At 38.2% G+C, this 25,377-nt stretch overlaps 1 protein-coding gene across 6 annotated transcripts in view; it reads left to right on the top strand.

Annotated features, from left to right (window-relative positions):
• Positions 1-25,377, top strand: part of NSD1 (nuclear receptor binding SET domain protein 1) — a 143,544-nt gene that overhangs the window by 61,890 nt on the left and 56,277 nt on the right. For all 6 annotated transcript variants that reach the window (XM_027606131.2, XM_027606133.2, XM_027606134.2 and 3 more), the window contains 2 exons: positions 12,272-12,444; positions 14,634-17,205. In XM_027606131.2, coding sequence (XP_027461932.2) covers positions 12,272-12,444; positions 14,634-17,205 — 2,745 coding nt within the window. The remainder of the gene's footprint in view (positions 1-12,271; positions 12,445-14,633; positions 17,206-25,377) is intronic.

Genomic DNA, 25,377 nt, shown 5'->3' with positions numbered 1-25,377 from the left:
ATTTAGGTTTTTCTACCTCAGTCTTCAGGTTTGTATCATTGCTCTTAAGTTTTAAAGCTGAAATAATTATAAAGAATCCTTTGAATTTTGAACTGTAAAATCTTGATTTAGTGCATTCCCTTTAATAACTGTAGTATGTTTCTTACTTGGTTCTATTTGAATCTCAGGTATCCTTAAAATGCTGTAAGCTAGGGACTAAAACTTGATCTTTTTTTTTTTAAGATTTTATTTATTTATCTGAGAGAATGAGAGAGAGAGCATGAGAGGGGGGAGGGTCAGAGGGAGAAGCAGACTTCCCCGCTGAGCAGGGAGCCCGATGTGGGACTCAATCCCGGGACTCCAGGATCATGACCTGAGCTAAAGGCAGTTGCTTAACCAACTGAGCCACCCAGGCGCCCTAAAACTTGATCTTGAGCTGCCTTTTTTCTATTAAGATGTTTTGTGATTTAATATGTGTATTTTAGTTTTTGACTAGGTCATATATTCATAATATTCTAAAAATCAACTCCCTCCTTTTCTCTGACATGCCCCATTCTTTACCCTTCTTTTCAAAGAGTAAGCAGTTGTTTTTAATGTTTGTTTCTAAAGTATTTTTATGTACATCCAAGTATATATTCTCATCTTTTTATTTTAACACAAAAGTAGCATATTTTTTGGATGTTCTACATTTGAGAGGTTTTTCCATGTTAGTGCATTGAAGACTTTCTCTTTTTTATTACAGCGGCATAGTTTTCCACTTTTTGATTATGTTATATATAACCATTTTCCTGTTGATGGATATTTAGGTTGTTTTTGATTTTGTGTTGTGAAGTCTCTATATACATGTTTATATACATATGTATATAACGTAAATATGTTTCTGTGTACACAACAGTGGTGTAAAGAATAACTTTCACATATACATGTATCAAAAGTGGGATTGCTAGATTTGATTTCATATTTCAAATATTGAATATTGAGGTACCTGTCTGCCCTGTTTCTCATGAGTCAAGAATGTGATCACACCAAAGAGCAAGTGCCATTGCTGACTGGAAAATACCATGTTTTGTTTTCAGGCTATAAAAAGGTTAAAACTTCTTCCCAGAAAGGGTGAATTTATATAGCTTCCTACTGAAGAAATGACAAAATATGGTAAAATGGATCTATTTAACCTTACAGCTAGTTATTTCATAATACCTTTTCCATTTTCTTTTTAGCATTTTTCACTTTTGTTTTCATTTCCCTATAGTTTATGGCAAGCTATAGTCAGCCAAGTTCTGGAAAGCCTAATAGTAGTTAACTCTCCATTTTTCTTTGAATGTGCTCCTTTTCCTCCTTATCTCCTTCATAGCACATAACCTGGTGGAATTACTGGTCTTGCAATTACTGGTCTTGCCATTGACACGTGCCAATAGTAGGAATTTTCATATAGACTGCTGTCAAAGTAATCCTGCTCCCCCTCACGCTGAAACTATGACCAGTATTAATGTTTGACTCTTTCTGTGGCATTGTAATTTTCCCCTCCAGCTTTTTATTTTGAAAGTTTCAAACCTATAGACAAATTGAAGAGTAACACAATGAACACCCATATGTACTTTACGTAGGCGCAGCAATTACTACTTTGTACTAATTATTAGTTGATATCAGTGAAAAATTAAAAATTACAGTGCAGTGTTCATATCATTGTGATTATCCATGTTTGTTTTCTTAGCAAAGCCAAATATTTCAAATGGTGTTAGAAAACCCAAGTTTTTATAAAATCACTTTTTAAAGTCATTATTTACTTTTATTATACAAGGTGCATATAATTTAAAAAAGTCAACTGGTTAATGCTACAGGCTTTGCTTGGAAAACAGTCTGCTGTGGCTATATCCCTCTTTCTCAGAACCTTTAACTCTGTCAGCTGGATCTTTTGATATTTACCTCTGTATCTCAAAATTCCATCCTTCTAAATTACTTTTTACTTTTCACTATAGAAGTTGTGGATTAGTCATTTCCATCCTTGCGTTGGGCCTAACCTCCCACCTACCTCCGACATCCTGCTAGCTTACCTGTTATAATTTTGGTTAGGAATTCAGTGTGTATGTTATCATGTTAACAGTGTACACAACTTAGCCATGTGGTATCTAGTACTTTCTATGCCCTCAGAACCTTTTGATTTTTCTGCAGTTATCTGTGTGTGTGTGTGTTGGTGAAGGAGAGGGTTCTTAGTATTTTATGATTCATAGTAAAACTCTCCCAGTTTTAATTTTTTCCACATGATCTGATAGGTTGGTAATTTGTCATTTTCTGTTTTGTTTTTGTTTTTGTTTTAAGAGTGGGAGAGGGCGGGTAGAGTGGCAGAGGGAGAGAGAGAATCTTAAGCAGCCTCCATGCCCAGTTTGGAGACTGATGCAGGACTCAGATCTCACAGCCCTGAGGTCATGACCTGAGTTGAAATCAAGAATGGGACGTTTAACTGACCGAGCCACCCAGGTGCTCCGGTAATTTGTCATTTTCATCATCTTGAGGAAATCTCACCTGGAGCCTTGTGCTGTTGACCCTTGAACAACACAGGTTTGAATTGTGCGGTCCTTATATAATCTATACACAGATTTTTTTCAGTAAATATACTACAGTATTGTAAATGTATTATCTCTCCTTATGATTTTCTTTTTTTTTTTTTTTTTTTTTTTTGACAGAGACAGCGAGAGAGGGAACACAAGCAGGGGGAATGGGAGAGGAAGAAGCAGGCTTCCCACAGAGCGGGGGAGCCTGATGCGGGGCTCAATCCCAGGACCCTGGGATCATGACCTGAGCCGAAGGCAGATGCTTAATGACTGAGCCACCCAGGCGCTCCTCTCCTTACTTTTTTCTTAATAACAATAATAATGTGTTTTCCTTATGATTTTCTTAGTAACATTTTCTTTTGGGCACCTGGGTGGCTCAGATGGTTAAGCATCTGCCTTTGGCTCAGGTCATGATCTCCAGGTCCTGGGATTGAGCCCCGCATCAGGCTCCCTGCTCAGCGGGGAGTCTGCTTCTCCCTCCCCCTTTGTCTCTCCCCCTTCTTGTGCTCTCTCAAATGAATAAATAAAATCTTTAAAAACAAAACAAGTCCATCATCACAAAAATACCACTATAAAAAAATAACATTTTCTTTTCTCTAGCTTACTTTATTTTAAAAATACAGTATATAATACACAAAACGTACAAAATATGTGTTAATAGACTGTTTATGTTATTGGTAAGGCTTCTGGTCAGCAATAAGCTATTAGTAGTTAAATTTTTGGGAACTCAAAAGTTATATGCAGATTTCAACTGCACAGAGAGTTGGGACCCCTAACCAACCCTCTGCCCCCTGCTGCCACTGGATTGTTCAAGGGTCAACTGTATATTCCTTCAATTTATACTAGTCACATTCTCTGTCTGAATAGCTGTTATCTTGGGGATTCCCTTCAGCTTTCTCTCTCTCTTTTTAAGATTTTACTTATTTATTTGACAAAGAGAGCACAAGTAGGCAGAGCGGCAGGCAGAGGGAGAGGGAGAAGCAGGCTTTCCACTCAGCAGGGAGCCCTGCGTGGGGCTTGATCCCAGGGCCCTGGGATCATGACCTGAGCCGAAGGCAGATGCTTAAGCAACTGAGCACCCAGGCACCCCCCCCTTCAGGTTTCTCTTGATAAATTCTGTCTTCCTTGATTTTGGTTTACTCACTCATTTTGAATATACAGCAAGTCCTTCAATAGTTTCGTGAGAAAGGGCATATGGAACCAAATTTTTTGAGACCTTGCATTATCTGAATACATTTTTATTCTCTTCGTACACTTGTTTGATAGTTTGGCTGGTATAAAACACTAGCCTGGAAATCATTTTTGCTCAATTTTATTTTATTTATTTTTTTAAAGATTTTATTTATTTATTTGAGAGAGAGAGAGAGAGAAACAGCATGAGAGGGGAGAAGGTGAGGGAGAAGCAGGCTCCCCGCTGAGCCGGGAGCCCGATGCGGGACTCGATCCCGGGACTCCGGGATCATGACCTGAGCCGAAGGCAGTCGCCTAACCAACTGAGCCACCCAGGCGCCCCTATTTTTGCTCAATTTTAAAGGCATTGCTCCATCTTCTACTTCCAGAGTTGCTGTTAAATCAAATTATTTTGATTCTGGTATTTTTTCTGTGGCTTTTGTTCCTCTCTGATAGCTCGCAGACTCTTCTGTTTGTTCCTGTAGTTCACAAGACTATACCTTGCTGTGAGTCATCCATTGTGGTAGGTACTTGGTGGACCCTTTTGATATGCAAATTTAGTTTATTTCTAGGGCATTTTCTTGAATTATTTCATTGATTATTTTCTTCCCTTTGTTTATTCTTTCCTGTAACTCTTACTCAGATACTGACTTTCCTGCACTGGACATCATAATTTTTTCTTTTTTGGGGGGGGGTACAGTTTTGTTTTGCTACTTGATAGTGAGTTCCTCAACTTCTGTCTTCAAACCCTTTTTTGAGTTTTACATTTCTGCTCTTATGTTCTTAATTTTTAAGGATTCCTTCTTTGTTCCTTTCATCTTATTTCATGAGTGCAATATCTTTTTCTTTTCTGAAGCTATTAATGATAGTTTCTGTGAAATTTTCTTCTGTACATAGTATGTTTCAAGTTCTTTTTTTTTTTTTTTTTTCTCCTTTACTCTTTGTACCTTCTCTATTTTTTATGTTTGAGGCTTTCCTCAGATCTCTGTTCTGGATGAAAGAGCATATGGATACTTCTGAATGTGTGGAGCTTGTTAACCTTTAATTTTCTTGTAGGGTGATTCCTTTCCCCCTCCCAATCCCTTGTCAGTAATATCTTCTCCATTTCTTTCTTGGCTTGGTAAGATTCCTCAGAGAAGAGTCTAGTCTTTTACCCGAAAAATAAGAATCTGGCTTCTCATATTCTGGGTGCTCAGTCAGGGAACTCAACTAGGTAGTTGTAGCATTCGGTGCATTCACTCATTTTTTGGTATTGCTATACTCCTGAGCTATGTTTGGTGTTGCTAGTCTAGAGTCTTTCTGTTTTACTCCCAACTAGTGGAAAAACCTCTAGTCTTCTACTGGGGGGGAGGGGAGAGGCAATGACAATGTGGTTTGGAATAGAGAAGGCTGCTTAACAGCTTTCAACCAGTTCTCTCTGTCTTTTTTTTTTTTTTTAAGATTTTATTTATTTATTTGACAGAGAGACACAGCGAGAGAGGGAATACAAGCAGGGGGAGTAGGAGAGGGAGAAGCAGGCTTCCTGCCGAGCAGGGAGCCCGATGCGGGGCTCGATCCCAGGACCCTGGGATCATGACCTGAGCCAAAAGCAGACGCTTAACGACTGAGCCACCCAGGCGCCCCCAGTTCTCCGTGTCTTATCCTCTCAAACTCCAGACTTGTACCAGGTGTTGCCAGTTCCTGGGCCTTTTGATGGTATGTGGTATAGATAACAGCTGATTCTTGGTTTTACTCACTGAAAACTTAAAATTTGGCATTCTTAAATCTATTAAGATAGTTACCATTATACTAATCCATTTGCTTCCCAGCTTCCAGAACTATACATACCTGCACAGCTATGTAATTTACACTCAGTTATCCTTGTTCTCCCTGTCATTAATGGGCTTATTACTTGAAAATCTTTTTATTGTAGCTTTAGTGGAAATTAGGAGAGAAAGGAATTTAGAAATGTTTATTCAGTTCTTCATCTTGACCTGGAAATACTTTTTTTTTTTTTAAAGATTTTTATTTATTTATTTGACAGAGAGAGACACAGTGACAGAGGGGAACACAAGCAGGGGGAGTGGGAGAGGGAAAAGCAGGCTCCCCGCGGAGCAGGGAGCCTGATGGCGGGGCCCGATCCCAGGGCCCTGGGATCATGACATGAGACAAAGGCAGACGCTTAACGACTGAGCCACCCAGGCGCCCCTGACCTGGCAATACTCTTAACTTCATCTTGAACAGACTTTCAGCCAGTCTTGTTTTCAGATCTTTCTATACTATACTTTCTATACTTCTACTTCTAGGATACCCTTTGCAAAGCAATTGGGTAATCAGGTTGCTTCTTAGTTTTTCTCAGAGCTGGCCTGTTACTCAATTTTCTTTTAACTCTAATCACTATCTGACTTTGAACTTTGCCAGATTTTTATTGTTGTTTCTTTTCCAGTGCTTTGTCCTTTGTGTTTATTCTTTTTAAAATGTTTTTTTTTTTTAATTTATTTATTCATGAGAGAGAGAGGCAGAGGCAGAGGGAGAAGCAGGTTCCCTACTGAGCAGGGAGCCCGATGCGGGACTCGATCTCAGGACCCTGGGATCATGACCTGAGCCGAAGGCAGACGCTTAACCATCTGAGCCACCCAGGTGCCCCATTTTGTGTTTATTCTTTTTAAAAACTGCTTTTTCTGTGTTTTTTGGGGGCAGTTAGGAGGGAGCAAAACTAAACTAGAGTATTACTCTCATTCTTTAAAGATTTCTACTTTAACATTAATAATAGTTTTTAAAAAGATTCTTGATTTACTAGAGCAATGAATTACTGTGGCTCTTTGACTGAAGAGAACTAACATTTGAATAAACCTTTTGTTCAAAAAGCTGTACCTATGACTCTATCTGTGGCAGCTGTCATCTTCCCTTCATAACCATGATTGCAGGAACCATCAACTTTCTCCACTCTGGATGTGCTACTCACTTCTGAAAGCACTGAAATCACCCATTCTCTCCTTTTATTATACTAACCTTGCTCTATGCAGGGCCATTAGTTACCTGGTAATACAGTAGATAATAGTTTTTAATTTTATGGGCATTTGGTGCAGGGAAACACTCCCTTTCCTCCTAATATTTATCTCTCATCCTTGACTTTTGTGTTCTCTTGTTACAATAATCACTATTTTCACTAATTTTTTAAAAATTCCTTTTATTATCCTTTGCTGGATCCTCTTCTACATTGCTGTTGAATATGGGTGATTTTTTTTTTTTTTTAACTTTTCTCTCTCTTTAAATTTATTTCTTTAGTAACTCCGCACCCAATGTGGGGCTCAAACTCACGACCCCTAGATCAGTAGTTGCACTCTTTCAACTGAGCCAACCAGGAGCCCTCTTTTCTATTCTTTTTTGAATAGCAGTCTTATTAACTATGAGTTTTAACTGTTATCGGTAAACTTAATTTATATACACAGTACTAGTGTTTCCCCAGGCTTCAAATCTGCTAGTCCAGCTGTGTACTTGAAACTTTCACTGGGATGTCCTTTAGGCACCTGAGCTTAGCTTATTTAAAACTGACATAATTATTTTCTTCCTCAGGCCAGTACTTTCTTCATTTCCTGCTTTAGTGAATAGATGCCTGCCACCTAGTTATGTACCCCAAATAATGAGAAGTCACCCTTTTCTTCCTTCTTTGTGCCCTTATACCATCAGATCCTTTATTATGTATAGAACTTTTTTGAGATATAATTTACAGAGCATAAAATTCACCCCTTTAAAGTATACGATTCAATGAGTGGTTTTTCGTATATTCAGAGTTGAGTAACTACCACCTATAGTCAATTTTAGAACATATTCATCATCCCAAAAAGAAGCCTCATACCCTTTATCTACCCTCTCCCCAGTCTTCTCACCCCTTACACCTCTTTGCCCTAAGTAACAAGTAATATATTTTCTATCTCTACAGCTTTGCATATTCTGGACGTTTCATATAAATGGAATTATATACTGTGTGGTCCTTTATGACTACTTTCACTTAGCATAATGCTTTCAAAATCTATTCATGTATCAGTATTTCATTCTGTTTCATGGTAAATGTATTCCATTATATGGATAGACCACACTTTATTTATGAATTCATCAGTCAATGGACATTTGGACTGTTTCTACCTTATAGGTATTCAGAATAGTGCTACTGTGAATATTTGTTTATAAGTTTTAGTGTGGACATAATGTTTTCAAATCTTTTGAGTATTTATACCCAGGAGTAGAATTGCTGGCTCACATGTTAACTCTCTCTAGCTTTTTGAGGTACTGCCAGACTGTTTTGAAAAGCTGCTACACCAGTTCAGATGTCCACCCGCGTGAGGGTTCTAATTTCTCTACGTCCTCACTAATACTTGTTAATCTGACCTTTTTTCTGTTGTGCTAAAATATACGTAACAAATTTACCATTTTATTTTTTAAAAGATTTTATTTATATTTATTTGAGAGAGGAGGTGGTGGGGAGGGGAGGAGCAGAGGGAGAGAGACAAGCAGACTCGATGCTGAGCATGGAGCCTGACCTGGGGCTCAGTCCCACAACCCCAAGATCATGACCTGAGCCGATACCAGGAGCTGGATGCTTAACCAGCTAAGCCACCCAGGCACCCCACAAATTTACCATTTTAAACCATTAAAAAAAAAGATTTATTTATTGGAGGGGGGCAGAAGGAGAGGGAGAGAGTCTCAAGTGGGCTCTGTGCTGAGTGTAGAGCCCAACATGGGCTCCCATCTCAAGACCCTGAGATCATGACCTGAGCCGAAACCAAGAGTTGGACCCTCAACCAGCTGTGCTACCCAGGCACCCCATTTTAACCATTTTTAAGTGTACAGTTTAGTGGCATTAAATACATACACATGATTGTGCAATTATTACCATTACACATATCCAGAACCTTCTCATATTTTTACACTGAAAATCCGTACCCATTTGATAAGAACTTTTAGCCCCTGATCAATACTATTCCACTTCTTTCTCTAAGAATTTTACTATTCTAGGTACCCCATATAAGTAGAATTATACAATATTTGTTAATTTGTGTCTGGCTTATTTCACTTAGCATAATGTCTTTATTAAAGTTCATCCATGTGTCAGTATTTCATACATTTTCAAGGCTGGTAATATTCCAATGTATGTATATACCACATTTTGTTCATCCTTCAGTGGGCATCTGGGTTCTTTCCGTGTTTTGGCTGATGTGAATAACACTGCTATGAACATGGTGTTCAAATATCTGTTCTGACTTCTTTTTTTTTAAGTTTTATGTTTATTTAAGTAATCTCTATACCCAACATGAGGCTTGAACTCACAAACCCAGCCAAGATGAAGAGCTCATGCTCTTCCACCTGAGCCAGGCAGGCACCCTTCTGACTTTTTATTACTTGTCAAATCCTTTTGTTTTGTCTTTAAATTTTTTTTTAAGATTTTATTTATTTATTTGGCAGTATATAAGCAGGAGGAGCAGTAGGGAGAGGGAGAAGCAGGCTCCCGCCTGAGCAGAGAGCTGGACATGGGGCTTGATCCCAGGACCCTGGGATCACGACCCAAGCTGAAGGCAGATGCTTAACCAACTGAGCCATCCAGGCGCCCCTAAAAAAAATTTTTTTTTTTTCAAATTTTGTTTTTTTGATTCCCAGTGTTAGTACCTTAGTTTAGGTTCTAGTCATCTCGCTTATACAGTATTTTGGTAATCTCTGGTCTACTGAGTCTTCTGTCTGTTTCCTCTTGAATGTGTTATTCCAAGGTCAAGGAGATTTATATTTCTAAGACCCAAAACTGAGCCTGTGGTCCCACAGTTTAAATGAGGGTCCTCAATGCCAAGAGCTTACACAATGGTCAGGCTCTTAACATGGCATCAAGCTCTTTCAGGTGTAGCCACTGCTTACCTAAGTTTTTGTGATTTAGTGTTCTGAACTACTTTTAGTTCTCAGCTGTTTGTTTATTCATTCATGCCTTTGAAAGTTCTGGGCTTTCATACTGTAATTCTCTCCTTAACAAATTATTTACCTTTAGAAATTCTGCTCAGGTGTCCCATTTGTCCTCCAGTTAATGATCTGCACTTTTTTTTTGGTTCCATTTATTTATTTGAGAGAGCTAGAAAGCATGCACATGGGTGAGGGGAGGGGCAGAGGGGAGGGAATTTTCAAACTGACTCCCCGCTGAGCATGGAGGGGGGGGGGGGCCTTGATCCCAGGATTTGAGATCATGACCTGAACTGAAATCAAGAGTCGGCTGCTTAAACGACTGAGCCATCCAGGTGCCAGAATGATCTCCACTTTTTAATGTTATTTTTAAAAAGTGAATGTTTGGTTAAGGGGTCTACTCCTGATTTTGGCTCACATCATGAGATCAAGACCCATGTTGGGGCTCCATGGTCAGCATGGAGTCTGCTTAAAAAATGCTTTCTCCCTCTCTCTGCTCCTCCCTCCATTCTTGCTCTGCTCTCTCTCTCTCTCTCTCTCATAAATAAATAAATCTTTAAAAAAATAAAAATAATAAAATGTTTATGCTACTGTAATTACCGTATTCTTTTTACCATAATCTATTTGTATATCTCTTACCCACCAGGCAGTAAGTTTCTTTTTTGTCCTCTTTAGTGCTGGCACATCATAAGTGTTCAGGCTGTGTTGATTGAATTTACTTAATTATGGGAGAATTATGTACTTCTCAAATTGACCTTCTGAACTACTATATAGGTACATATATATCTCATCAATTTTAATCCCCCTTTATAGGTGGTTTCTACGGAAGGATTTAATTTAATAGGTTGAGACTAAGCCTGACTAAGGAGTTTAGTGTTTTCATAGAACTTACTTTTGAAATGGATTAAAAATCAAAATTCAACCAGGTTGTAATTTTATTATTAAGCACTATTTTTGTAGAAAAATAGCCATTTCAACTAAAGTTTATGAAAGCTTATAGGTACTCTTTCTTTCTCTGGTTGTATAGTTTTGAAATTAGCATTTGTAAAGAAGCTGCCTTTGAAATTTACTTGATATTTTGGCTACTCTTCCAATTACTGTGGATACCTGAGTTTTGACAGTATTTACAGCTCTTTATACTTGTTCTAATATTGAGTTTATACATCTCCCCTCCCCTTTCTTTTCTTTTTCTTTTCCTTTCTTTTCCTATTCTGAAGGAAGTAGATTTTTCCTGTTTTTTATTCAAAGAGATGTTTGGATTCTTTTTTTGTTTTTTAAAAAATGGTTAAGAGGATTAGATGTGAGTTCCTATGTAAGTGAATTTTTATATTAGATGATTTCCTTTTCTAAATAAAGGCCAATTGTTACACATTGTAAAAAAGAAAACATTATTACACATTGTGTAGTCCTGATATATTTCTTTTGTGACCCATTTTTTACTGGTATGAAAAATGCCGAAATGTAAATTTGATTATAATCTTTTCTAGACAAGATCTGTATTTTATTTTTGTTAGTTGTATGTTTAGAACTTTGGACAACTAAGAAACTATAGGATAACTGGATTTCTTGTTTTTTATTGCTCTCGGGATTTCCTTTTTTGCTTTAAATTTCTGTGTTTTGAAATATCAGGTTCTGCTTTTTCTGCAAAGCCAATGTTTCATTCTGAATTTGCCCTCTCTGAAGTTATTCTACTTACCATGTGTATAAAAGGGGTATTATACTACTTATTTCATAGAGTTGGTTGTTGTGAAGGCTAAGAATCCATGCAAAACACCTAGTGTAAGTGAGTGCCTAGTCCATAGTTGCCATTCTGTAAATGTTAGCACATCATACATGGCAAGGCGTTGAAGCATTTTTTTCCTCCCTTATGTTTTAGCATAGTGTTTTAAAATTTGTTTGGTGGGGCGCCTGGGTGGCTCAGCCATTAAGCGTCTGCCTTCAGCTCGGGTCATGATCTCAGGGTCCTGGGATTGAGCCCCACATCGGGCTCCCTGCTCCATGGGAAGCCTGCTTCTCCCTCTCCCACTCCACTTGCTTGTGTTCCCTCTCTCGCTATGTCTCTCTCTGTCAAATAAATAAAATATTAAAAAAAAAATTTGGTGGTTGGTTCTAATTGAATATTATATTTGTGGTGTTGTGGCTTATTAAATGCCCTTTGTATTTTCTGGTAACAATGGTATAAGACTTTATAGACTGAGGATAAAAGGAACTTAGTTGATTGATTAGTCAATCATAGAACAAATTGATATATCAATCGCATATCACCAAACCAAACCACTGAAGTTGTTTCATAATCTCTTACGCATTTTCTTGCCACATGGATTGAATATTTAAAATTCCCCCCTCTGACCTCTTCTTTTTTTAAATAAGATTTTATTTATTTATTTGACAGAGAGAGACAGCGAGAGAGGGAACACAAGCAGGGGGAGTGGGAGAGGGAGAAGCAGGGATCCCGATGCGGGGCTTGATCCCAGGACCCCAGGATCATGACCTGAGCCGAAGGCAGACACTTAATGACTGAGCCACCCAGGCGCCCCTCTCTCTCTTTTTGTTTTTTAAGTAGAGATTTCTTTGGCAGTGGTGGTATGGCTGTTCTCTTGAAGATGAACAGTCATCGTTTAAAAGTAATGACACTGGTTCTTATTTTTATCTAGTTTCAAACCGGAGGCCCTATCGACAGTACTACGTGGAGGCTTTTGGGGACCCTTCAGAGAGAGCCTGGGTGGCTGGAAAAGCAATCGTCATGTTCGAAGGCAGACATCAATTTGAAGAGCTACCTGTTCTTAGGAGAAGAGGGAAGCAAAAAGAAAAAGGATATAGGCACAAGGTAAAGAAATAAAGCCTCTCTAATTATTTTCTTTGGGCAGGGAAGAGGCAAAGAAGAAGTCTTATATTATTTAAATATAAGTTATTTCCTTTGGTAGTAGGATATTTGTGAGAAAGTAAATGAAAGCAATGTTTTTCCTGGGGTGAAATTGGGCTAGCCTTTCATATATTTACACTCAGTTTTTTGAGAAATAATTTCAGATAACTTTTGCCATGTCACTGAGATATGACAGTATAAAATGACACGACCAGTCTTCTTTGTTCATATCTTTTGTAAGAAGAAAATGATCCTTGAAATGAAATATTCTACTTCTCACTCTCTGGATTAATTATTTCTCTTAAAAATGAGAAAGATAAAACTAAACATTTTTGTTTGTTGTCTTGGGTTTTTGTTTGTTTTTATTTTCATCTGGTGCTCATCATAGACAAATGCAGTCCTTAATCCCTATCACCTACTTCACCCATCCTCCTCCAGGTAACCATCAGTTTTTCTCTGTAGTTTAAAGAGTCTATTTGTTTGTCTTTCTGTCTCTTTTTTCCCCTTTGCTCTTTTGTTTCTTAAATTACACATATGAATAAAATAATACGGATCTGTCTCTCTCTGACTGACTTATTTCACTTAGCACTGTACTCTGTAGCCCTATCCAAGTTGTCGCAAATGGTGTTGTTTTGGTTTTTGTTTGTGGTTGTTAATACTTAAAGTTGCAGTTTCAGCCCAGTTATGTTTTAATAAAGAATATTGTGTTTTTGTTCTATTTGATGTTTTGTGTTAAAGTTGGGTGAATAAAATTTTGGTTTATTTCTTTTAATATTCCTTTGTAGTTAATTCTGGAAGGTGAAATAGTTCCTGTTAGGTTGGTGTTTCAGGCTTTTCTGTGTATAAATACTTAATAATCGTTATTAGGATAAGTTAGAGTCATTATGCAGTCCCGTCTGTTTCTTAGTTGAATTCTCTGAGGATTAGTGTCTTCATCTTTAAAACTAGTGTAATAATATGTGCACTAGAACTGTTGGAAGAATTAGAAATAATGATGAATATTTAATATGTCATAAGTTTGATGCCCTAAAACAACTAGTATATGTTATTGTTATGATGAAGGAGGCTTACTGCATCAGTTCCAATACTTTGGGTGGTTGGTGGTAGGGAGGTGTTAAGAGTTTTTGTGTCAAGCCTTTAATGTAGCTTAACCAACCCCCTTTTCAAAGGAGTTCAGTAGGGCTTTCAGATTCTGGAAAGTTGTTTTACTCTTGTCACAGTTATGAGAATTAATGAATGTGTGTTTGTGTGTAAAATAAATTAAATGGTCAGCTCATTGCTTTATAAGAGGAGGTTACCTTTCCAGTGACCTGAATTTTTACATGCTCAGTGGAACATCCCTTTTATAAGTATTAAAGTATAGTTGGCTAATAGTTAGACCCTTGACTAATAATGATTGTATGAAGCCAAGGAGGGAACTAAGAGTTTGAAAAATTAGTTATATTTCACAGAGCATCAGTGTCTCCATCTGTGAGGAATCAAGAAAGGCACATATGTAATACCCAAGGTGTTTTGGTGTCTCTGGACAACATGACTCAGCCCAGGAGACTGCTTGGTTATAATCCAGATTTTATGTAACATGTATAGAATAATCAGATACATCACCAGAAATAAAGGGGCCTAGGGAGAACCAGAGGTTCAAATTTAGGGTCTCCTAGGGTAGATCTGACCTCATTTCTCCTATCCTCATTTTTCCATGTTCATCTTTTTTAGCCTTTTGCTTTCTCATACAACTGAGCAAGTGCTTGGCCTTCGTAAGTCAGGAAGAAAATAAATCCTTATTTTAAAGTGTGGAGGGGTAAATAGGAAGGGTCTGATTATTCCTTGATTTAGTAATGTAATGTTGATTAGTAATGCAGTCCTAGTTATGGTCCCCTCTTTTGTAGAGGAGGGAGAGCAGAGGATGTGTGGGATTAATCTTTCTTCTAATGACAGATCTTAGTGGTAGAAGTAGATTCAAAGAATCCCCCATTGTTTATTTAGGCTCTGGATGAAAAATGGGTGCTAACCACCTGGCTGGTACCATAAAAGTACCTTGAAGAAGTTACAAGGCTTGGAAAGGCTTCTTATTTAAGAGGTCTTTACTGATCATCTCTCTATTCCCTTTTGTATTTATTTGATAAGTGATAATCTTTTTTTCCTTTAAATTTAAGGTTCCTCAGAAAATTTTGAGTAAATGGGAAGCCAGTGTTGGTCTTGCTGAACAGTATGATGTTCCCAAAGGGTCAAAGAACCGAAGATGTGTCACCAGTTCAATCAAGTTGGACAGTGAGGAGGACATGCCATTTGAGGACTGTACAAATGATCCTGAATCAGAACATGACCTGTTACTTAATGGCTGCTTGAAATCTCTGGCTTTTGACTCTGAACATTCTGCAGATGAGAAGGAAAAGCCTTGTGCTAAGTCTCGAGCCAGAAAGAGTTCTGATAATCCAAAAAGGACTAGTATGAAAAAGGGCCACATGCAATTTGAAGCACATAAGGAAGAACGAAGGGGAAAGATTCCAGAGAACCTTGGCCTAAACTTTATTTCTGGGGATGTATCTGATAAGCAGGCCTCTAATGAACTTTCCAGGATAGCAAACAGCCTCACAGGGTCCAACACTGCCCCAGGAAGTTTCCTGTTTTCTTCTTGTGCGAAAAACACAGCAAAGAAAGAATTTGAGACTTCAAATTGTGACTCTTTACTGGGCTTGTCTGAGGGTGCCTTGATCTCTAAACGTTCTGGGGAGAAGAAGAAACTCCAACGAGGTTTGGTGTGTAGTTCAAAAGTGCAGCTCTGTTACATTGGAGCAGGTGATGAAGAAAAGCGAAGTGATTCCATTAGTATCTGTACCACTTCTGATGATGGAAGCAGTGATCTGGATCCCATAGATCACAGTTCAGAGTCTGATAACAGTGTCCTTGAAATTACAGATGCTTTTGATAGAACAGAGAATATGTTATCTGTGCAGAAAAATGAAAAGGTAAAGTATACTAGGTATCCTGCCACAAACACTAAGATAAAAGCAAAGCAGAAGTCCCTCATTACTAACTCACATACAGACCACTTAATGGATTGTACTAAGACAGCAGAGCCTGGAACTGAGACATCTCAGGTTAATCTCTCTGATCTTAAAGTATCTACTATTGTCCGCAAACCCCAATCGGATTTTAGAAATGATGGTTTCTCTCCAAAATTCAACACACCATCAAGCATTTCCAGTGAGAACTCACTAATAAAAGGTGGGTCTACAAATCAAGCTCTATTTCATTCAAAAAGCAAACAGCCCAAGATCCGAAGTATAAAGTGCAAACATAAAGAAAATCCAGTTGTAGTGGAACCTCCAGTTACAAATGAGGACTGCAGTTTGAAATGCTGTTCTTCTGATACCAAAGGCTCTCCTTTGGCCAGCATTTCCAAAAGTGGGAAAGTGGATGGGCTAAAACTACTGAGCAACATGCATGAGAAAACCAGGGATTCAAATGACATAGAAACAGCAGTGGTGAAACATGTTCTGTCAGAGTTGAAGGAACTCTCTTATAGATCCTTAAGTGAAGATATGAGTGACTCTGGAACATCAAAGCCATCAAAACCATTACTTTTTTCTCCTGCCTCTGGTCAGAATCATATACCTATTGAACCAGACTACAAATTCAGTACATTATTAATGATGTTAAAAGATATGCATGATAGTAAGACCAAGGAGCAACGGTTAATGACTGCTCAGAACTTGGTCTCTTATCGGAGTCCTGGTCTTGGGGACTGTTCTACGAGTAGTCCTGTAGGTGCATCTAAGGTCTTGGTTTCAGGAAGCTCCACTCACAGTTCAGAAAAAAATGGAGATGGCACTCAGAACCCAGTCCGTCCTAGCTCTAGTGGGGGTGACTCTGCAGTGTCTGGAGAGTTGTCTGTATCTGTACCTGGCTTAGTGTCTGACAGAAGAGACGTCTCTGCTTCTGGTAAAAGTCGTTCAAACTGTGTTACTAGGCGCAACTGTGGGCGATCAAAACCATCATCTAAATTGCGAGATAGTTTTTCAGCCCAGTTGGGAAAGAACACATTGAACCGTAAAGCCTTAAAGACAGAGCGCAAAAGAAAACTCAACCGACTTCCAGCTGTAACTCTTGAGGCTGCACTGCAGGGAGACAGAGCAAGTGGAGGTTCAGAGAATGGTTCCTCAAGAGGTGGGCTAGAAGACCCTGGTAAAGAGGAACCCCTTCAGTTAATGGGCCATTTAACAAGTGAAGACAGTGCCCATTTTTCCAGTGTTCATTTTGATAACAAAGTCAACCAGTCTGACTCTGATAAAATTCCTGAGAAAGCCCCCTCTTTTGAAAACAGAAAAGGCCCAGAGGTGGATACTGAAATGAACAGTGAGAATGATGAACCCAATAGTGTAAATCAAGCGGTGCCTAAAAAGCGGTGGCAGCGTTTAAACCAAAGGCGCACTAAACCTCGGAAGCGCACTAACAGATTTAGGGAGAAAGAAAACTCTGAGGGTGCCTTTGGGGTTTTGCTTCCAGCTGACCCCGTAAAGAAGGGGGATGAGTTTCCAGAGCATAGACCCCCTACTTCAACAAACATACTAGAGGATACACTGGCAGATCCCAATCATGCCAGCCGCTTAGATTCAGTTGGACCACAGTTGAATGTTTGTGATAAATCCAGTGCCAGCATTGAAGAGATGGAAAAAGAGCCGGGAATTCCCAGTTTGACACCCCAGCCTGAGCTCCCTGAACCAGGTAAGGACTCCTGACAATGATAAGGATTAGAGAAGTAGTGGTGATAATGTTACCCTTCTGAAGTTGGCCTATTTTGATGGAAGGGCTAAGTGTAAATTGGGAGGAAAGTACTATCACTTGAAGAAAGAGCTTTATGTACAAGATCTGAATTTTGAGGGCCAGGTTTCCATATACTTTCAGAAATTATGTTTACCAGAAGCTCTCTCTCTCTCTTTTTTTAAATTTTATTTATTTGAGTTAGAGTGAGAGAGTGAGCACAGGAAGGGGAGCAACAGGCAGAGGGAGAAGTAGACTCCCCACTGAGCAGAGAGCACAGAGAGCAAGCCCCGATATGGGGCTTGATCCCAGTACCCTGGGATCATGACCTGAGCCGAAGGCAGACGCTTAACCAACTGAGCTACCCCAGGTGTCCCAAACCCACGACCTTTTTAAATCTATGAAACTTTTTGGGACTCAGTCTGGCATTGCAGGTAATTGAGAGGCTCTGAGCCTAAAATTTAAGTATAGTTATTAGTTTACAGAAAGTGAATAGATTTTATTGAATGTTAGGCTTCCTTTACCACAGTTTAAGGAAGGTTCATTGATGATGTAGACAAAAGGGACGTTTGCTTTTGGGAAAAAGAAAGTGTTCTGTAGTACTTATTTGAAGGCTTTAGATGTCTTAACTTCCCTTCTGTAACAAGGTTTGAGAACAACAAAAAACTGAAGTACCAGGGTATCTTACCTAAGCAGCAGAAGAAAAACAGCAGAAGTCTTTCAAGATATTAATATTACATACAATATAATTGTTGAGGGTAAAACTGACTATCCTTAAACATAAGATTCTCAAAATTGTTTACCATAGTAGATTTTGTTTTCTAACAGCTTTATTGAGGTATAACTCATGTACCATGAAATATCCATCAGTTTAAAGTTTATACTTCAGTGGTTTTTTTCATAGAATTGTACAATCATCAACATAAACAATTTTGGAATATTTCCTCACCCAGGAAAGAAACATAGTACCCTTTATTAACCTCCCTTCATTTCTCCCCAATCTGTAGATTTTCCTGTCCTGTACATTTCATGTTAATGGAATCATACAATATGTGGTACTTTAGTGTTTGGTTCTTTTAAGTTAGCATGTAGCAATGCTTTATTTTTATTGTGGTAAAAAATATATAAATTTACCTTGTGAACAAGTTTATACAGTATTACTGTATATACATTGTTGTACAGTAGATCTCTAGAACTTTTTCATCTTGTATGTCTGAAACTATACTCAACTGAACAATTCTGTTTCCTTTTCCCCCACCCCCTGGCAACCACCATTCTCTTTGTTTTTATGAGTTGGATCACTTGAGATATCTCATGTAAATGGAATCATGTACTATTCATCTTTTTGAGATTGGATTATTTCACTTAGCCTAATGTCCTCAAGTTTCATCCATGTTTTAGCATATGACACAATTTCTGTCTTTCTTGAAGCTGAATAATAGTCTGTTGTATGTACATACCATATTTTTTTTATTCATCTATCAGCAGATATTTAGGATTAGACATTTAAGTTGCCTCTATCTTGGCTATTATGAATAAGACTGCTTTGAACATGGGTGTGCAAATATCTCTTTGAGGTCACATTTTAAGTTCTTTTAGACGTATTCCAGAAATTGGAGTGGATCATATAATTCTATTTTTAGTATTTTGAGGAAACTCCATACTGTTTTCCATAGTGGCTACACCATTTTAAAATCCTACCAACAGTGCGCTTAGTGTTTCAATTTCCTCACATCCTCACCAGCACTTGTTATTTATTTTTTTTATAGTGGCCATCCTAACAGGTGTAAGGTGATAGCTCATTATGGTTTTTGATTTGCATTTCCCTAATGATTAGTGATGTTGAGGATCTTTTCATATGCTTGTTGGCCATTGGTATACCTTCTTTGAAAAAAATGTCTCTCCAGGTCCTTTGACCATTTTTGAATTGGGTTGTTTTGTTACTGAGTTGTAGGATTTCTTTGTTTCTTTCTTTCTACCTGCCTTCCTTTCTTTTTTCTTCTTTATTCCCCCTTATTTGATATATGGTTTGCAGACATTTTCTTTCATTTTGTAGGTTGTCTTTTCACTATGTTAATTGTTTCTTTGCTATGCAGAAGATTTTAAGTTTGATGCAGTCCAATTCATCTATTTTTGCTTTTGTTATCTCTGCTTTTGGTATCCTATCAAATAAATCATTGCTCATTCCAGTCATGAATCAAATCTTTTCCCTTGTTTTCTTCTGGAGTGTTATAGTTTCAGATCTTAGATTTAGGTTTTTGACCCATTTTGAGTTAATTTTTGTAAATGGTGTAAGATAAGGATCCATCTTTCTTTTGCATGTGGATATCCACTTTTCCCAGCACCATTATTGATGAGACCATCCTTTCCCCATTGTGTAGTCTTAGCATACTGGTCAAAGATAATTTGACCATACACTTAGTGTTTATTTCTGTGTTCTCCATTTTGTTGACCTATATGTCTGTCATTATGGCAATATCATATTAGAATGTAGCTTTATAATATATTTTGAAGAAATGATGTATTCTTTGCCAAGATTGTTTTTGGCTGTTTGGTGTACATTAAGATTCCATGTGAATTTAGGATTTTTTTCCTGTTTTGGCAAAAAATGCCATTGGGATTTTGGTAGGAAGTGCCTGGCTGTCTCAGTCGGTGGAACATGTGACTTTTGATCTCAGGGTCGTGTGTTCAAGCCACATATTGGGCCTACAGCTTACTTTAAAAAAAATGTTGAGGGACACCTGAGTGGTTCAATGGGTTAAGCGTCCCAACTCTTGGTTTTGGCTCAGGTTATGATCTCATGGGTTGTGAGATGGAGCACTGTCATTGTGCTTTGCACATAGCTGGGAGTCTGCTTGAAGATTATCTCCTTCTGGCCCTTCCCCCCACTCATATGCGCATGTGTTGTCTTGCTCTCTCTAAAATAAATCTTTAAAAAAAAGTGTTGAATTTCTGCATCAGTTGAGATAGTCATGTGATTTTCTTCATTTTGGTAACATTTGTATTACATTCATTTTTTTATATGTTGAATCATCTTTCCATCCCAGGGGTGAATCTCACTTGGTCATGGTGTATTGAATTCAGTTTGCTAATATTTGTTGAGGATTTTTGCAGCAATGTTCATAAGGAATATTGGTTTACAATTTTTTTTTTTTTAAAGTGTATTTGTCTTTGGTATCAGAGTAATGCTCACCTCTTAAAATGAGTTTGGAAATGTTCTCTCCTTCTCAGTTTTTTGGAAGAGTTTGAAAAGGTTTGGCATTAATTCTTTTTTAGATGCTTGGTAGATTTCTCCAGTGAAGCCATCTCATCCTAGGCTTTTCTCACTTGGGAGGTTTTTGATGACTGATTTAATCTCCTTACTAATTCCTAATTCAAATTTTCTATTTGTTCATGATTCAGTCTTGGTTATGTTTCTAGAAATTTATCCATTTCTTCCAGATTACCCAGTTTGTTGGCATGCAGTTGTTCATAGTAGTCTCTTGTAATTCTTTTGCTTCTATGGTATCAGTTGAAATGACTCTTCTTTATTTATTTATTTTTTTTAATGACTCTTCTTTAATTTCTGGTTTTAGTTGTCTTTTTTTCCTTAATGTAGCTAAGGACTTTCTAATTTTATTGATCATTAAAAAAATCAGTGCTTAGTCTTGATATTTTTAATTTTCTGTTTTATTTCTGCTCTAATATTTATTATTTCCTTCCTTCTGCTAACTGTGGGTTTATTCTTATTCCTTGAAGTGTAAAAATTAGGTTGTTGATTTGAGATCTTTTTTATTTTTTTCTTAAAGATTTTATTTATAAGAGAGAGCAAGCAGGGGGGAGAGGGAGAGGGATAAGCAGACTCCACACTGAGAAAGAACCCAATGCGGGCCTCGATCCCAGAACCCTGGGATCATGACCTGAGCTGAAGGTAGATGCTTAACTGACTGAGCCACCCAGGCGCCCTGGAATCTTTTTTCTTAATGTAGGTGCTTCCTGCTATACACTTCTCTGTTAGTACTTACTTTACTGGATCCCATAAGTTTAGGTATATTGTATTTTCATATTTGTTTGAAGATATTTTCTAATTTTTCTTGGGACTTCTCCAACACACTAGTTGTGCAGGAGTTTGTTGATTTCCATGTATTTGTGAATTTTCTAGTTTTCCAACTGCTAGAGTTCCAGCCTATTGTGATTGGAAAAGATAACATGGTATGATTTCAGTCTTAAATTTGTAAGACTTGATTTGTGGTCTGTCGTGATTTCACGGAAAACAGTTCATGTGTGCTTAAGAAGAATGTGTATTTTGCTGCTATAAGGTGGAATGAGTGTTCCGTGTATTAGGTTCATTTGATAAATAGTGATATTCAGATTCTCTGATCTTTTATTGATCTTCTGTCTGGTTGTTATATCCATTATTGAAAGCCAGATATTGTACTCCACTGTTATTTCCCCTGTCAATTCTGTCAGTGTTTGCTTCATATATTTGGGTGCTCTGCACATATATTTATATTTGTTATCTTCCAAAGTATGTGGGGTTTTTTTTGTTTGTTTGTCTTCAGAGAGGGTGCTGGGTGGGGGTGCCGAGGGAGAGGGAGAGAAGATTCTTAAGCAGTCTCCATGCCCAGCATGGAGCCAGATAGGGGCTTGATCTCACAACCCTGAGAACACGACCTGAGCTGAAATCTAAAGCCGCATGCTTAACCACCCGAGACACCCAAGGCCCTTCTGGAGATTTATTTCAACCCTTTGATTAGGGCCAAGTTTCCCTGTTTTCTTTTTGTGCTTGGTGATCCCCCCCGCCCCGAGTTTTATGCATTTGAATAACAACCACTTCTAGTCTTTTTTTTTTTAATATTTTATTTATTTATTTGACAGAGAGTGACACAGGGAGAGAGGGAACACAAGCAGGGGGACTGGGAGAGGGAGAAGCAGGCTTCCCGCCAAGCAGCAGCCCGATGCGGGGCTCGATCCCAGGACTCTGGGATCATGACCTGAGCCGAAGGCAGACGCTTACTGACTGAGCCACCCAGGCACCCCAACCACTCCTAGTCTTTAGGGATTGGCTTCAGACATGGAAAGGCTTTCACCAATCACCTCAGCTGGATATTCTAGGGACCTCGATCCTTTTTTTGGAGGGTGGGCTTCTCTGGGCTTGTATTTGTAATTTCCTAATTAGGGAATTCTGCCATTTCTTTTTCAGGGGCTTGTAATCTTGCTCCCTCTAGGGTTTTTTTTTTTTTTGCAGTACTGGAGGTTTGCTTGTGTTACTGCAACAGTCTTCCCACTGTTTTCTTTCTCAGTGGCTCCCAGGTATGCAAAGAGTACTGGCTCCCCATTTGCTCTCAAAAGCAGGCAAGGCATATACTAGTCCCTTGGCCAGTTCTCCAGAAATCCAGATTGCCAAATGCTGGCTCTGCTCTTTAACCTTTTTTTGTAGAAAGAAGAATAAAGTTTAGTACCTTCTCCTGATTTCATCAAACTGTGCTGGCCTTTGACTACCTCACTGCAAGCCATCTGGTTCCTTAGCAAGTTGCCCATTCTCTGCCTTGTTTTCAGCAGCCTTCAGGAATCCAAACCGTGTGGGTTCTGTTAGTGGTCCCAGTCATGTTAGACAGTCTGATCTCTTGGGCAGCCCTGTGAAAATCTGGTATGTTGGCCACAATCTCCCCATCCCCAAATCCCACCCCCCATCCATGAGGGGAGTTCAACTGTGCCTGCATTGGGAGTGGAAGTCTCATATAACGTAAATTTGCTCTTTTTTTAAGCCATTTCGATCTTATAGTTCTTGACTTTGAACTTGCCTGGGGGTACTGCAACTTCCTAACTGGTTTCTAGAGTACTCAAAACTATTTTGATGTGTCCATTGTTACTCTGGTGTCCCTGTGAGGGCAATTGTGTACGGGCTCCAGTTCTGCCATCTTGCTGTTGTCACTCTTTCTTCATGTCTTTTTTTTTTTTTTTAAGATTTATTTATTTTGAGAGTGCGTGCGCATGCGTGCAGAAGCAGGAGGGGCAGAGAGAGAGAGAGAAACTCCAAGGAGACTTGGGCTGAGTGCAGAGCCCAGTGCAGGGCTCCATCCCATAACCCTGAGATCACAACCTGAGCCGAAACTAAGAGTCGGATGCTTAACTGACTATGCCACCCAAGCCATCCCTGTTTCATGTCTTTTTTTTTTTTTAAGATTTTTATTTATTTATTTAACAGAGAGAGAGAGAGAGAGAGAGAGAGCACAAGTAGGCAGAGCAGCAGACAGAGGAAGAGGGAGAAGCAGGCTCTCCGCCAAGCAGGGAGCCCGATGCAGGGCTCGGTCCTGGGACCCTGGGATCATGACCTGAGTCGAAGGCAGCCGCTTAACCGACTGAGCCACCCAGGCACCCCTTTCGTGTCTTTTTAATGCCAAATATTACTCCATTGTATGAACAAACCATATTTTATTCTTTCATCAACTTAGACATTTGGATTGTTTCTAGTTTTTGGCCTTTATGAATGAATAATGGTATCATTTGAACATTTGTGTGCAGTGTTTTGTGTGGCTATATTTTCATTTATACTGTTTATATATTTAGAAGCAGAATTACTGGGTCATTTGGTAATTATATATATAAAACTTTTGAAGAACTGCCAGAATGTTTTGCCAAAGCTGTTTTGACATTTTACGTTCATATTAGCAATATATAAGGGATCCAGTTTCTCTGCCTCTCTACTCACACCTATTTGAAATAGCTGCCCTAGTCAGTGTCATGTGGTATTTCATTATTTTGCTATGATTTGCATTTCCCTGAGGGCTATTGATATTAAGCATCTCTTCACGTATTTAGTGGTCTCCTGTAAATCTTTTGCAGAAACATCTGTCTAGATCCTTTGCCTATTTTTTAATCGGGCTATTTGTCTTTTTATTTAATTGTAAGAATTCTTGGTGTAGATCTCAGTATTATTGGATATGATTCACAAGTATTTTCTTACATTTAGTGGGTTTACCATTTACATTTTTGATTTCTATATTTTGAAGCACAAGTGTTTTTAATTAGGATGAAGTCTAGTGTTTTCCTTGGTTGCTTGTGCTTTTGGTGTCATGTCTGAGTAACCATTGCCTAATCCAGTTTTCTCAGCACCATTTATGTTAAAAAGGATATTATTTTCCCATTGAATCGTCTTGGCATCTTAGCTGAAAATCATTTGACCATAATGTGAGGATTTATTTCTGGGCCCTCAACTCCTTTCTTTTGATATATATTTCTTGTCTTTATGTCAGTACCACAAAGTCTTAATTACCCTATTTTTACAGTAATTAATTATTGTAGTTTTGAAATTGGAAATTATGAGTCCTCCAACTTTGTTTTCAAGATTGTTTGGCTTTTCTGGATCTTCACATTTCCATTTTAATTTTAGGACCAGTGTGTTAATTGCTGCAAAAAACCAGCTGGGATTTTGATAAGGGTTGTACTAGATTGTATGTCATTTTGGGCAGTGTTGCTATTGTTAATATTAAGTTTTCTAAACTCTACACAAGGGATGGCTTTCCATTAATTTAGTTGTGTTTCATTTATTTCAATGATGTTTTGTAGTTTTCTGTGTATAAGTCTTGTGCTTTTATTCAGTTTATTCCTAAGTATTTTATTGTTTTTAAAAATTTTATTCATTTTTGATGCTCCTTAGAAATAGTTTCCTTAATTTCATTCTTAGGTTGCTCATTGCAAGTATACAGAAATATAGTTGATATTTGTGTATTGATTTTGCATGTTGCAACCTTGCTGAACCCATTTTTTTTTTAGTTCTGATTGTTTTCTTGTGAATTGCTTAGGATTTTTTTTGTACACGATCATGTCATCGACTAATAGAGAAAGTCTTACTTCATCCTTTCTAATCTGGATGTCTTTTATTTATTTTTTTTCTTGCCTAATTCCTCAGCTAAAGCCTCCGGAACAGTGTTAAGCTTAAGTGGAGTAAACAGGCATTCTTGTCTTGTTCCCGATCTTAGGGAGAAAGCATCCAGTCTTTTAGCATTAACTGTGATGTTGGCTATGACTTTGAAAGATGGCCTTTCAGGTTGAGAAAGTTCCCTTATATACTTCATTTGTTAGATGGTTTTTCTGTGTCTGTTGAGATGATCATTCCTTTTTTACTCCCTTTTTTCTGTTAACATGATGTATTAA

Source organism: Zalophus californianus, chromosome 5, assembly GCF_009762305.2.
Source record: "Zalophus californianus isolate mZalCal1 chromosome 5, mZalCal1.pri.v2, whole genome shotgun sequence".
NCBI classification, from domain to species: Eukaryota; Metazoa; Chordata; class Mammalia; order Carnivora; family Otariidae; genus Zalophus; species Zalophus californianus.
This window is presented reverse-complemented; position numbering and strand designations above follow the sequence as displayed.